Consider the following 15,393-nt stretch of genomic DNA (forward strand, 5'->3'; position numbering starts at 1 on the left):
GGGACTCATGGTAGAGGTGATATCTTTTATTGGACCAACTAGATTTTTGCAAAAAAAATTCTTTAATTGCTTTTCTTTTTTTGCAAAAATCTAGTTGGTTCAATAAAAGATACCAGCTCTACCACGAGTCCCAGTTCCTTTTTCCTTTAGACCAATACGTCTACAACCTGGATACTTGAAACAACGGGACTTTGCAGCTAATTACACTGTGCATCCAAATGCACGGCTCGGATTTGGTGCTCCCGGTTTCTCAGCGGCGTAAGGCGCGTGCCAGGGCCTCTGGTCTGCAGCCCTGTCCGATGCAAGCAGTGAACATGAACGTGATTATTCATGCGAACAAAGCCTGCAGGACTGGGCCCGTAAGCAGGGGTCTTTGGCACCGGAGGATGGGCTGGGAGAGGATGGACTCTACTTCCCAATGCTGAAAAAGACGCTAAAGCACCGCAACCAAAAGTCAGCCCCGTGCTGCAAGGAAGGACACTGCTCAAGTGCAAGAATGCCACGGAAGAAGACTTCAGGGATGCACTCGGGGGCCTGAGGCGAAGAAGGGCTCCGAGACCATCCCCTGTATCCGACTACCTGCGAAACTGCCGGCCAGGACCGCGGAAGAACCACAGCTGGTGGAGGAAGGCGCCGAGGCCGAGCGCGGCCTCCCGGCCCCTGACTCGGCGGTTTCGCTCCGCAGCTCGAGCCCAGCCCGTCGCCTGTCGCCTGTCGCCCGCCGCCCGCCCCGGCCGAGACGCGAGGTGCGGCACAGGAGAGCCGGGCGGGGAGGAGCCCGGAGGGAGCTGCGCGCCTGCGCCGTGCGGCCGCGGGGGCGGAGAGCGGCGCGATGGCCGGGGCCGCCCGCCCGTGGGGCCGCGGGGCCGCGATGCTGCCGCCCGGGGGACGAGCCGCGCCGCGCTGAGCTGCGCTCCGGCCCCGGTGAGCCCCGACCGCCCCCTCCCCCCCTCCCCTCCCCGGGCTGCAGCGGCGCCGGCCGCGGAGCGGGCTCCCCGCCGCCTGCATTGTGTGCGCGGCCCGGGGCCGGCCAGGCCCGCGCCTTGGGGCGGCGCGGGGCGGGGGGGCGTGTGTGGAGTCAGTGTGCGCGTGCACTGTGTGTACGTAGTGTGCGTGGAGTGTGTGTGTGTGTGTGTGTGTGTAGTTAGGGCACATAGTGTGCGTGTAGTGAGTGTGTGTAGAGCGTGTGTGGTTAGTGTGCGTAGAGCCTGTGCATGCAGTGTGTGTATTTAGTGCACATAGTGTGCATGTAGCGAGTATGTGTGTAGCGTGTGTAGAGCGTGTGCATGCAGTGTGTGTCGTTAGTGTGATTGTGCATAGAGTGTGTGTGTGCAGTGTCTATAGAGCATATGTGTGTGTGTGTGTAGTTCGTGTTCATGGAGCGTGTGCATGCATTGTGTCGTTAGTGTGCATAGAGTGTGTGTAGTGTGTGTACTTCTGCATGTAATGTGTGTGGAGTGCGTGTAGTGTGCGTGCACAGCATGCATTGGATACATGTGGAGTGCGTGTGCCCAGCATGTGTGTGGAGGGTGCGCACAGCGCACGTGTGGAGGGTGTGCGCACAGCACATGTATGGAGGGCGTGCGTGTGGTGTGTGTAATGTGCCCTCTGTGTCTCCAAGGGGAGAAGGAAACTAGCCCGTTCCTCCTTTCTTGCTTGTTTTCCCGAGCGTCAAAGGAAAAGGAGGCAACCTTTCTCTGGGAGACGGTTTCCCGCCGTGGCGCCTGTCGCCACGCTCCTTCCTGCCTGCGATCGCAGGGCTGTGTGGGGAAGAGGTGGCAAGTGTGCGTTGTGTGGTGTGCTCCCGTGGAGGGGCAGCACGGCACAGGGCTCTGTGAAGGGGCACAGTTGCTCTCTTCTGGCACACGGCACCATCTGACTTTGTGTATGGTGACGTTTGTCAGCCCCGGTGTTCTGAGAGAGGGGCTGGGACGTAGCAGCGTCGCCGCCGGCCCGCAGTACAGAGCAGCCTGAAAAGTTTCTGTGTCCAGAATAAAATGTCCCTGCTATTGATCTTGCTTGTACCAGGTTCAGGCTGTGCGTGCTCACTCCGGTTACACTCGATCCTGACCTGTGTGAGGTCTTGGGCATGGCCGGTTGGAAATGTAACTGTGTTTTCACCTCGGGAAGTTAAGCCCTCGGGGCCCCTGCCTGTCCCCTGTGAGGATAGTATGGGGGAGTTCCCACATCTCCCCACTGTATGCAGATACAAAAAACGTGCAGGAGGTGTGCACCAGAAAGCTGTGAAAGCAACCAAGCCTTTGGTTAGATGCTGCAGAGTTGGACCAAGACCCGCAGATATCTCAGCCTCCCTGTCAATCCATAGGAGCTTTCACCTCGGTTTGCGGTTTCTCAGGGTATGCCGTTTAATCAGGTGGATTTTTGTCTTCTAGGAACTGGGCTGAAGCCACCAGCTGATTTCATGTGGGCTCGCAAAACAGGCAGCCATTCTTAAGCCGGCTGGATTTGCAGTGGTGCTGTGTGGGTGAAGGGCTCTGTTCCTCCACCAGCCCGTGCCTGATTCAGCGCCATCATGTCTGCTGCTTCTTTGTTAACAAATTTTAGGTCTAAAAACCTTTGATTGCTCATACCAAATAGAATAAATAAGAGGTGTTATCCTATTTTTAAAGCAGCAGTTGAGGGCAGCCATTGGTTGGCATTATAGGAATAGAGAGAATGACACTTTTTTCCCTTCCTCTTACACTGTGAATCAAGTACAGCCAATGTCAGAAGGCAAATCCTGGCCCTGCACGGGCACGCTGGCCCCCTCCGCTCAGATTTGTTAACGCGGTTACAGTTTGCAGGATAGGTGTCGGATTTGATCATGGGTTGGAGGTCCCCGCGACATGGTTGAGACTTGCTCTCTGTGTGTGCGTACGTACATGTGGGCACAAGGAGTTGAGGAGAGGGCTGGTGGAAAAACTGAGGTTTAGGGAAACAAGCAAAAAATAACCTTACAGCTGTGCAGTTGTGTTGTGTTCTCCATTGCAAGCTGTGCTGGGGTAATGGGTTCACATTTCTGAATGCCATTATGCTTCCAGATGGCACCAGACATCAGTCTGGAGTTACTTGCCCTGCCATTTTTCTGATTATGCGGTGGAGAGGCTCTTGTTCACTTATCTTCATGCGTAGTCCTCCCTTGAACATAGGGGTGACCCACGCTTGAGATCTGCTGGCAGAAAAACCACCTACGTTTTAATGCCTGTGTGTACCAGCTTGAGTTAAATAACTGCAACTGCTTTAATTCACACTTGTTAATTTTGGATGAGAACTTTGACCCCTGACTGTGTTTTTGCTTTGATTCATTATGTAATGCTCGCTTCCTCTTTAGGTGAAAATCACACTCATCCAGTCATTTGATCTCATCTCTGCGGTAATTGCTTTATTGCACTGTTTGGATGGAAGAAAAGGGGAGGGGGGAACCTATTGGGTATGCTTAATAACTTCTTGGTCAAACAGCAGAACTGCTGAGTCTGCTCGCTGCGTTCTCTCTCTGTAAAACTGCCTTCATGTGAACTCTGAAGTCTGTCTTGATGTGATTTGACATTGCTGAGCTGCTGTAGTAAATCATGAACAGAATGGGCTTGGAGGGAGGTGGTGACCAGATCCAGACTGTAACGGTGTGGTGCATAATCCTAATTTTTAATTGGCTGAAAAAGTGTAGTTATTTGCAAGGCTACGCTGTATTCAGCTTTCTCAGCAGAAATGGTTGAAGAGTGCTGTCACTGTTAGCTCAAAACGTACCCCAGCTTAAATTATATGTCACCAATGCATCTTTTACTACTTTTGGTGCCCGCTACTGCTTGGCTGGGGGGAGCATTGTTCTCCTGCACCCATCACCAGTCATCACTCCGGAGAACTGGACTTTTCTGTGGTTTTGTGCTTGCAGCTGAGCCTATAACAGTTGTTCACACCCCCCGGAAGCCAACATCATGTTGCAGCGTACAAGAATCTGAGGCCCTGAGCAGCTCCGATTTTTCTGTTTTAAATCCCCTTCTGCTCCCGGGAACAGAGCAGACGTGTGCCATGGAAGGACGCTGAGAGGTATGCACGTTCTCCAGAGCACAGCTGGTGGGTCTAATTTTAGGCTTCCCGGCCGTGACATCAAACCTTTTAGTAGTTCTTAGTCGAAATAAAATCCCTGCAGCTAGGTGTCTCTGTCCCCTCCCCCATCCTCTTTCTTCTTTAAAGATATATTTAACTAAATTTAGCTTATTCAACAATCGGAGCTTTATGTAGTAGCATTCTAGTTTTAATTTTAGAACGTCTTGTTTAATGCTTCTTCTCTGTAAATGGAGATCATGACCAAATGCCACCGTTGCACACAAATGGGTACCCCAAATCACTGGCATTTTGTAGGGGTTAGACTTTAGGCAGACATTGTTTTTTGTTCTTTAGTTTCTTGCAGATTTCTCCAGGCTGCTTATGACATAACTCAGTAAGGTACTAAGTGCTGCCTCTATCCATAAAAGTCCATTTAGAGACTGGTGTGCATCTCAGGAACTGTAGTTTTTTGAAGTCTAGTTCCTAGTGCTTAATCTGGCTTCACTAGTAATCCTACTGTTGTCTTCAACTGGGAACAAAGTTAGACCAGCACTGCAAGTTTTGAAGATAATCCAGCTTTTAGCCTTGCTCTGTAGCTGCTTGCAAACTTTCCTATTTATGGGTTTGTCTAAATGTGGAAACTGCCAGTTTAACCATTAGATTTACCTGTTCATTTTAACCAGGGCAGCTTGTGTTTGTGTGTGCGCACCCTTCTTGTTGGTTTAAAATCAGTCAGGTTAGTCCAGCTTATTGTAAGTTGAGTGTTGCAGGGTAAACTGTGAAGCAGGGATCCTGGTTTTCTCTGATTTAAAAAAATCCCCAATTTTCAGTTTAAAAAAACTAACCCCAGATCCACATTTTTCCATGATTAAAATGAAACACCACTAATATATAGATATCTATATATTAGTATATATTAGTGGTGTTTCATTTAAATCGTGGAAAAATGTAGATTTGGGGTTAAAATGAAACACCACTAATATATAGATATATATCTATATATTCGTGTATATTAGTAGTGTTTCATTTAAATCATGGAAAATGTGGATTTGGGGTTACTTTTTTTAATCGAAAGTTGGAAATTATTTTAAATCGGAGAAAACCAGGATCCCTCCTGATAAGACAGCTTGAAAATCGCACCAAAAAGTTGCACTTATTTAAATAAACAGGTATAATATTGCACCATTTGTCACGGTGCTACAGTTCTTTGCATAGACTGAGACCTATTTAAAGGGAAAGTTTGTGAAGGTTTTACTCAAAAGGTTGCTGGTAATCTTTCCAGCAATGACACTGGTAAGGTCCACGTTTGTGATAAATCCAGTAACTTTTTTTTTTTTTTTTTAAATAGTTGCCAAAAATTAGACATCTGAGTAAAGCTGTTTGGAAATGCTGATTCACGGAAATGGGAACTTAACCAGAGTTCACAGGAAACGTTTCTCAGTTCCAGGACATAATTTCTGGGCAGAGGAAGACCTAGGCCTGTGCCGTGGGGTTTCACTCGGCTCTTGGCTGCCTGGGCTCAGTTTCAGGGTTTACGTCGTGACCGTGTGGGTTTTGGGGTGGGGGTTGCAACCCCTGCTTTTGCTTTGACTGGTTTCCGTTTCCCCCGGGATTGAGAATGGGAAGGGAATTGAAATGCTTAGTACATCGTGCTTAGAGCGGTGTTATTTTTTGCTTGTCTCTATTCTGTCTTACTGGAACTCAGCAGCAACCTCACCTGAGCCCTAAGGATACTTGTGTTTGGACTGGAGCCAATTTAAAAGGGTTTCTCATTAGCAGTAGATGTGGAAACAGGATTTGCTACAGTGTTTTGGAGTGGGCCACTCTTCTGTAATATCTAGCTTATTAATTGCAACATTGTGCGTATCACAGTGGTTCCTTAAAAGCACAAGTAGGGGTTTAAGCTGCCTAGGTAAATAAGAAAAATACCATTCATTTTTCCTAATGTCCCAGAAATTGGTTTGTGAATTTGAAAGGGTAAAAGAAGCTTGGCAAAGATCTTCAACTTAACTTGGATATTCATGGTCTTATTTAACCCCACGTTTTGGAAAACTTGCACTGAAATCCACAGAAGTTTGCCTGGTTTGGAGAATTAAGGAATCTGAACGAGACTCATAGAACAACTTTGCTCTGTACAGAGAAGTCATCAGATGACTGACTGTCTTCAAGTACGGCACTTGTATATGTTGAGAGCATTTTAATTAGATTCATGGTTATCATAGTGCTTAGGGTTGGAAGGGACCTAAACAGATCATCAGGTCTGACCCCCTGCCCCAGGCAGGAATGGGTGCCAGGATTATATCACCCCAGCCAAATATCTGTCCAGCTTCCTCTTGAAGACCCCCAAGGTAGGAGAGAGCACCACCTCCCTTGGGAGCCCATTCCAGAGCCTGGCAGCTCTGACTGTAAAGTAACGTCTCCTGATGTCCAGCCTGAACCTTTAACAAATTGGGGCCATTATTCCTAGTAACCCCAGGTGGTGCCTGGGGGAACAGAGCCTCCCCCAGTTCCCGCTGGTTCCCCTGGTGAGTTTGTAATTGGCCACCAGATCCCCTCCCAGCCTTCTCTTGTGGAGGCTGAATAGATTCAGGCCCTTTAGCCTCTCTTTGTAGGGCCTGCCCCGTTGCCCCTTGATCATGTGGGTGGTCCTCCTCTGGACCCTCTCAATGCTAGCCACATCCCTCTTGAAGAGCAGTGCCCAGAACTGGACGCAATACTCCAACTGTGGCCTGACCAGCGCCGCATAGAGGGGGAGGATCACCTCCCTGGACCTGTCTGAGATGCATCTGTAGATGCATGACAAGGTGCGGTTGGCCTTCCTGACTGCTTCCTTGCGTTGGTGGCTCATGTTCTTCCTGGAGTCAACAATGACTCCAAGATCCCCTTCTGGTGCTGTGTTGACAACGTGGGAGTTTCCCAGCCTATAGGTGTGTTGTTGGTTCCTTCTCCCTTGTACTTGTCTGCTTTGAACTCCATCCTATTCTCATCCGCCCACCTCTGTAACCTGTCTAGATCTAGCTGGATTTTGTCCCTCCCTTCCAGCATGCACAACTCGCCCCACAACTTGGTGTCGTCAGCAAATTTGGACAGCGTGCTTTCCACACCCACATCCAGATTGCTGGTAAAATGTTGAACAGTACAGGCCCCAGGACCGAGCCCTGGGGGACTCCACTGCCCACATCCCTCCAGGTTGAAAATGACCCGTCCACCACCACTCTCTAGGTACGACCGTCTAGCCAATTTGTCACCCATCTGACTGTAGGCATCAGTGCCGTGATCACCAAGTTTTTTTTAAGAGAATGTGGTGGGAAACCATGTCAAAGGCCTTCCTAAAGTCCAGGAAGACAGCATCCACCCTGGATCACCCTAGATGCATGTTTTTACAGCAAATACCATAACTTTGTAGACTAACATTTTTTGTCAAGCTCTAACTTGATTGCCTTAAAAGTAATCTTGAAAAACTTGTAGGCAATTTCATGTTGATGAATTGGTGAATTTACACAACTGGAGAAGTAAAGGGTTTGAAAAATAGCTTTAACTCTTTCTGCATAACCTGTTTGAGGCTGTGCATCTATTAATCCTGACTTTCCTTTTGATGAGAGGCTTGTCATTTCAGTTGGAATTCGCCTGAAACTTTCCCTTCATAAATTAGCCTGGGTTGAAAAATCTGTTTTGCTGCAATAGGGTCACAGGAAATTTGGGCTGGAAGGGACCTCACAGTCATGTAGTCCAGCTTCCTGCTCAAGGCAGGGTGATCCCAACCTAAATCATCTGAGCCAAGTGTCTGTCCAACCTGCTCTTGAAAATTTCTAAAGATGGAGATCCCACAGTTTCTCTAGGCCACCTGTTCCAAATGCTTGACCAGTGCTACATACAATAATTAATAGCTTTTCAAGATGAGCAGCTTGCTTGATAGGATAGTAGTGGTAGTTTATGTACAGTGTTCACCAAAACACTACAATAAAACGAACAAATAAAATTATCTAAATAAATAACAGCATTTATATAAATCATCATTTTTACTAAAAGGCTTGATAGGGTAATTGGGCTGCTATTAGTTTGGGGCAGGCATTACTGGTGTCTGTTTTAGCTCTAAAAGAGTTAAAACATTATGCATCATCATGCTCTAGGCAAGTGTTCAGGCCAGCTCTCTGTACACAGGCAAGTATCAACTCTAAATTATGATTGTTAATCATATCCTATCCTTGAGGGTTTAAGTTGGATGTGGAATTATGCATGTGCCTTATGCTGGCCCTTTGAACAAGGGCAATTTCATTCAGTCTGAATAAATGGAAATGTAATTGCATTCTATTAAAATGCTGTATTTCGAAGCCCGTGTGTACTGTTGAGCATTTCAAATAAAAATAAAATCTGACAAGTGAAGCAATATCTTGAAGTAAGGTCCTGTAAACTGTATTCCATCTTGTAGTAATTAGAGTGTAACAGTATTAGTGAAACATTAATATTGCAGCACAGCAGCAGCTGGTGTGGTTTACTCTGGGCTCCCAAACTGCCTTTGTCGCAACCGATTGGTATACAGTTTATTCAGCAAGATGGCATCTTACGGGATTCACCAAACTCACACTTGAGGTTTTGAAACATCCTCTCCCAGGTATTTTAAAGTGAGATGCACATCTCATCTTTGCAAGTGTTTTCATGCAACTGGGCAGAATCCTGTTCTTTAAGCTTGTCCCCCATGATGGAGACACTCAGCCTTTTGCAGATCCTGAGCTGAGGCTGAGTTGTCAGCCTGCTGCAGTGGTGGTTTCTGTGTGCACGAATGGCCTTTTGCTGCTGGGTTTGGCCTTGTAGCTGCTCACCCCCTCTCATCCTGCCACAGAACTTTCCTTTATCAGCTTGCTGTAATAACATCAGTAATAATAGTACAGACCTTGCATGGTTCAGTAGTGACTTGGATATAAAGGTTTGCCACGCCAAAGCAATGTGTGGGGCTGACAAAGAGTGCAACAAAAAACAAATGCATGAATGTTTTTGCTAGTTCTTTTGTTTGGAGAAGAGAAGACTGGGGGGGATTTGATAGCAGCCTTCAGCTCCCTGCAGAGGGGCCGCAAAGAGGATGGAGTTGGACTGGTCTTAGTGGGAGCAGATGACAGAACAAGGAGCAATGGGCTCCATTGCAGCAAGGGAAGTTGAGGTTGGATATAAGGAAAAACTTTCTCACTAGGAGGGTGCTGAAGCACCATAACAGGTAACCCAGAGATTTGGTGGAGTTTCCACCCTTGGAGGTTTTTAAGACCTGGCTAGAGAAAGCCTGGCTGGGATGATGTAGTTGGGGCTTTGAGTAGGGGCTTGGACTGGATGTGACCTCCTGAGGTCCCTTCTTACCCTCATTTTCTATGATTCTTTAGCCTCTCCTCCCAGCCCAGCCCCAGGAAAAAAAAGAGTACATAAGTGTCAAATGTAAAAGGCATCAATTTGCCATTCCTATAGTGAGCATGTGGCTCAAGAAAACCGTTGACAACTAGTACCAGCTTAGTAGTGTCAGCTGAAGGCTATGGACTGAATGGAGAAGGGAACCCTGTGTTTCCTGAATGGGCTCTCAAGAGTTCATGGCTGAGGTACATGTCCAGGTGATTGTGGGGAAATTTATCTTGTGTTCTTTCAGTAGCTAAACATGACCCTTCAATCCCTACTGCTGTCAGTCCAGCTCTGTTCCCAAGCACTAAACTCACTTTACAAACCAAACCTTCATTTTAGAGCACCAGAATAATGTGCCATTGTAATGAATTATATTGGTATAATTGCTACGGAGCTGCGTTATGGATCTTAATCTAAAAACAAGTGTTTGCCTAAATAAACACAAAAAACCTCTCAAAAACCTAAGATTAGGCTTTTGGAAGTTATTGCAAATGGTAGGGAGGAAATACATCTAAATTGTTGTGATTGTAAAAGCATTTTCCTCCCCAAAAAGCCTTCAGTTGTTAATGTGTAGCACTATAAAGAACTGTTCTCAGTGACATTTTTCAAAAGCTGCTTCATCCGAAAAGACCGTAGAAGGAAATGGCCTTGTAATTCCCCATTTAACTTGAAATCTCAGAGTGCCCTCCATCCCTGATCCTTACTTGGGTTTTAGAGCCAACATTTGTGCTGATGTTTTGTACCGCGCCGAGCTCAGTGGGATCTTGACCTGTGACTGTGATAATATGAATAACTATGAGAGTTTGCACAGTATGCGCTCTCTCTCATAGTAGAAGACTACCATCAAAACAGAAGCACTCCAGCAAGTTGTTGCAGAGAGCTGGTAGCCAACTGATCTTCTGATAGCAAAAGATAAAAGCCCTGTTGATGGCTACACGGAGAGCTACATTTGTAGGCTTGGGAAGCTTGTACAGTGAAATATGGATTTGCTTACTTTTGTCTGTCTTGTGCTATTTACAGTCTGCTGTGAGTTTTCTGAAAGGGAACAGAATGGCTGTCAAGGAGAAGCTGGAGGCAGTACTAAATGTGGCCCTGCGGGTCCCTAGCATCATGCTTTTGGACGTCTTGTACAGATGGGATGTCAGCTCCTTCTTCCAGCAGATCCAAAGAAGTAGCCTCAACAACAACCCTCTCTTCCAGTACAAGTACTTGGCTCTTAATATGCATTATGTGGGTAAGTGCACATACGAAAATGCAAACATGTTTCTGAAATGAAGCTTTCTGTCTGCCAGAGTTTTGGGAGGGCTGCACAACAACAAGGTCTTACCTTGTTTATTCAATACCAGACTCACCTTCTTCCTGGAAATGAGCAATTGAAAATTGTGGTGTGCATGTTCAATGAGGGCCCTGATCTGAACAGTTTGGTTCAAAGGGAAATGTTTTTTCTTCATTCTGCATTTCCAAAACAGGGTGCATGTCTCATTTGGGCATGTGGTATATGAATAAATACAGTAGTGTGGTTATGACACCAAAATGCTACTGTTTTTTTCCTTAATGGTCAAACCGATCCATCCTGTAGTCTCCCAGTGCTTTTAGAAAGAAGTATATTATATAGTCTCAAAAGAATTTATGGGATCATGTGAACTGAGTGAAACTCTAGGGCTGAAACTGCTAATAACGGGTTGAAAGAACAAAAGTATGAACTAGGGATGGGCTCATCTGTTTTTGACCTTTCCTTTCTCATGTCCTTGTGACATGGTATTTAGCAGAATTTGCAGATTTATTGGAATCTGACATGTGTAAGACATTCCTTGCTGTGGCAAGGGCTGAAGCCACTGGTGACAGCTGTGTTCCCCCTGCTCTCTTCCTGGGGAGTGTTGTAGTTTGAAACCTTTTGTTTTCTTTATTAAATATCCTGGTTTGGTGCGAGGGGTTGGTGTGATGCGGGGAGGAAGCACTGAAATGTATGTACTGATGGACCTCTTTGGATTTTAACATCTATCATATAGTTGCCTATAATTGCAGAGGATTAGACTTGATGCCTCTGTGGTTCCTCTCAGCCCTACATTTTCCTATCTTGCGGGAGAACAGTAGAGAGGGGAGGGAGCTAAGTATTATAATTTACCTAGCTGCTGGGAGCTAAATAAAAGGCTAGAAGGAAGGAAATAAGTTGTTGCCTCTGGCCCATGACCTGCAGCTTGACAAAAGCCAGCTTTCAAACTTTACTGCTTGATTTGCAGTGCAGCTATGGCACTTTAGCTTAAAACCTTAAGCTTTCAAAAGAATATGAGCCGTGTTGACAGTGGGTTGGTATGTGTGGTGCATCCACATATTGCACACAAGTGGACAACTTTCCTAGCTCAATCAACTGGAATTCAGGGAGCTGAGACTAAAAGACGTGGCCCAGAGCTCTAGCTCTGGTGGTAGAGGCCTGTTTTGGGGAGGTAAAAGGACCACACTCCTGGGGCCAAGTTCTCCAATGGGTGTGCAATTATTTTGCAGAGTGTATATTTATAGCAATTGTAGCTTACCGTGTATGTGTGTGTTTATATATGTGTGTCTCTGTGTGTGTGTGTGTGTGTGTGTGTGTGTGTGTGTATGTATATGTGGTGTTTCATTTAAATCATGGAAAAATGTGGATTTGGGGTTACTTTTTTAACTGAAAATTGGGGATTTTTTAAATCAAATAACCAGAGATCTTTGTTTTCTCTATGTGCGTGCTTGTCTGCAGTGTGTGGATTAGTTAAAGGTTGGGTCCTGATTTGGATTTGAACTGTGGTGAACATGAGAAGTTTAAGCGCAGGATTGTCCAACTTTTTAGGAATAGGATTAGCATGTAATTTATTTGGTGTGTGTTTTGATGTTACTTCCTTCTATTAGTCACTCAAGACAAGGTACAGGATCAACTACAAGAGCCTGCCAAGGGGAATATCTTTTAGGTTTAGTCATTGGAGGCCAGTGTTTGGTTTTGTCTTTTTTTCTGGAGCAGCGTGTCTAGAGTTTTAATCCTGCCTCAAGGGGTGTTGGTATATGATTGTTATCTTTTTTTCATTTCTGTTGCCTTCAGCATATTTTTTCTCCTTACAAATGCAAACGTTACATGGCCTTTGGTTGCTCTGACTTACTGTATTGTTGGTGGAGAATTGTAGGAATGCACTTGCCATTCCTTTTAATAGAGAAAGGCCAGTGTTGTCTGTCTGCTTTTTGGGGGCAGAGGCAAAGAGCAGAGTAGAACTTGCTTAATGACTCAAATGACAAGATGTGAGTGATATCTCATTGTACCCATGAAAAGAAAGATTATTTTGCAAAGAGTGTATATTTATAGCAATTGTAGCTTACCAGTTAGTTTTGAACATTAAAGGTAGCTGTTGTGCACTGAGAACTGGTAGAGCAGTATGTCCACTGAGATCTTTGAACTGTCTTTTTGCGATCATTTGATGATGCTGATCTTTGTTAAATTCTTTGAGGTTTTTTGCTAACAAGCACTTTATTGTTGATAGGTACTGTTAATATTAGCTACAGCATCACTCACTTGATGTCTGCTTAGAGATTTGAATACTGGTTTCTCCCTTTGCCTGTCTTTAACTGCCATTCACTGTTTGGCATTTACATATTTAGTGTACACTGATATAGCAGTACTTTCACACCTTGCTTTTAAAATATTGAGTCTCTGTAATGATACCGTGTCAATTTGTAATTGCTTTTCTGGGAGGTTTTTGAACTATTGTTTTACTTAAATGCACATACTTGTGTTTAAAAACAGATCCCAAACTCATTTTTATAGTGTCTCAGACCCTGTGGATACTCTGAAATTAAAATTGATTTAATTTTGAATCAGCAAGGAATTATTATAAATCAGTATAAGCCAAGGTTAAATTGATTTGCGTGTCCACAAAGGGTTTCATGCTGCTTTGACTAAATCAATTTAAAAACGTGACCTTAGCTAAGTTGATGCAATTTGTATATAAACTTGGTTTATAAACCAGGATGAGGAAAACACTGCCATACTCCTCCCATTTGGAAAACTAAACTCCTTTCAATCCATTTGGGCAGGAGATCAATGTGTGACTTGATTAACATAGCAGCGTGCTGCAGATATATGGAGATGTGCTACATTTTAAAATCTATATTTGTATTTTAAAAATTCCCATTGGTTCAATCTTTGTCCATGCCTATGGCAACACAAGTATAATAAACTGCAACTACTTGTTTGCAGTAATAGGCAGTGGCTGGGTTAATAATCCCTTAGTGCAATAGGCTAAAGTTGTTCTTTTTTTCTTACCTTGTCCAAGATGAGCAAATTCTTGATAGCCTCAACAAAAGCAGCACCTTCCCGGTAGAGAATCAGTGCTAGGATGCAGCCTGTGAACTCTGCTCCATGAGTAAACAGGGCTATTTTGGCTGTCAAGTACACTTCTGGATTCATCTCCTCCCCCCTGTTTACTTTTTCCCTAATTCAGAGTAGCTTGAAAGGCCATACTGGCTGCCAAAGTCAGAAGCACTGATCAGGTTTAGGCGTCTTAAATGGAAGATTTAAATGATACTGCTGCTGCGATTCACAATGCAGCCAGAAGTACTGGGAACCGAGTCAAGCCTGTAGGTGCAGCCAGCTCTGCAGCCTGGCCCTCCTCCCCCTCAGATCCTTTTTGTGAACAAACGTGGTCTGCACTCCGCAGATTATCTGATCGTGGTGACAGTTTTAGAACCTGTTTGGCTGCACTGAGGTGAACTTGGAGCTAAGGGCCGGCAAACCATGGAGGCACATTTCCAGACAGAGCCATCAAGCCCAGAGAGGTACATTGGAAAAGTAGTGTGTTTTTTCTCTGCAACAGAGCTGTCCAACTGGTGACCTGCAGGCTTCACGTGGCCTCTGGAGGGTTAGCATATAGTCCACGGGCTCCTACCCCATTGCACCCCCCCCCCACCCAGTTGCTGCTGCTGCTGTGGCCTGGTTCTTCAGGCTTCCCACATCTCTGGCTTCTCCTTCCTGCCCCTGCTTCTGGGTGCAGGCCGGCTTCAGGGAAGGGAGCTGAAGCACTGCACACAGCATCAGGAGGGGGAAGGGGGGGAGCTGTGCTGTAGAGGTTGGGGGAGAGGGCTGCCCACATGGCAAGCATGGCTGGGAGGGGGGAGCTGGGCTGCTTCTGTGTTGGGAGCAGTTGTGGGGTGGTGGAGGCTGCCCACATGGCTGGTACACCTTGCAGTCCCCAGGTCTGTGACCTGGGCTGTCCAGTTGAACAGCCCTGCCCCAGAACATCAGTTTCTTCTGTCTGAAAATCCACTAGACATGCCAGTCAAGCTTTCCTACTGTGTAAAGACTGCTAGGATGTGGATGGGCTTTTGCAGGTGTTACCTGTTTGATATCTAGGTATTTCAGTCCTTGCTGCACCGGGATGAAGTGGGGAATTCTGTACTACATGCAGACAAGCAGAGCTGTGATTCTGTAGCGGGAACAGTATTGAGCTGTCTGTTAGAAACCCAAGCCTGCCAGAAATTAAAAATTATTTTGCCAATTAAACCACTTCTACTCCTTTGCCTAAGAAGCTCCCTTTCCTCCCAAAAGTATAAAGAATTTAATACCATTGCAGAATTCCCTAATAACAATGAACACTTGATATTATCTATAAGGAGATAGCAAATTAATTTCTATGTTAACTGCTGTTAATACAATGAAAACTGATCATTGGACGAGATCATCAAGGAGAACCACCGATTCACCATAACTTGAAGTCTTTAAATAAAAAGATGAGCATCTTTCTGAAAGAGAGGCTGTACTTCAGCTGTCACTTTTTTGGGTTAGATACTGGAATTTGTCTCATTGAAATTAGCAGCTGTTGCTATGCAGAAGGTCAGGCAACATGATCATAATGGGCCCCTTCAGGTTTAAAATATCAGTAATCAAGACTAATGTTATCTGTGTATACCCTCTCGCAGTAAAGCCTGTTTGCTTGATAATTTAATAAAGCTTAT

General features: G+C 45.6%; 1 protein-coding gene across 2 annotated transcripts in view; it reads left to right on the plus strand.

The window, feature by feature from the left end:
* The window catches only part of RNF145 (ring finger protein 145), a 65,252-nt gene that overhangs the window by 8,260 nt on the left and 41,599 nt on the right, over positions 1 to 15,393 (plus strand). Inside the window, exons 1-2 of one of the 2 annotated variants that reach the window (XM_090064057.1) lie at positions 773 to 924; positions 10,444 to 10,657. In XM_090064057.1, coding sequence (XP_089920183.1) covers positions 10,474 to 10,657 — 184 coding nt within the window. In that variant the 5' untranslated portion in view covers positions 773 to 924; positions 10,444 to 10,473. Of the gene's footprint in view, positions 1 to 772; positions 925 to 10,443; positions 10,658 to 15,393 lie in introns of those variants that run through there. The other variant, XM_090064056.1, reaches the window with a different exon arrangement.

The sequence above is a fragment of the Crocodylus siamensis genome, chromosome 10, assembly GCF_052110815.1.
Source record: "Crocodylus siamensis isolate JL-2025a chromosome 10, ASM5211081v1, whole genome shotgun sequence".
NCBI classification, from domain to species: Eukaryota; Metazoa; Chordata; order Crocodylia; family Crocodylidae; genus Crocodylus; species Crocodylus siamensis.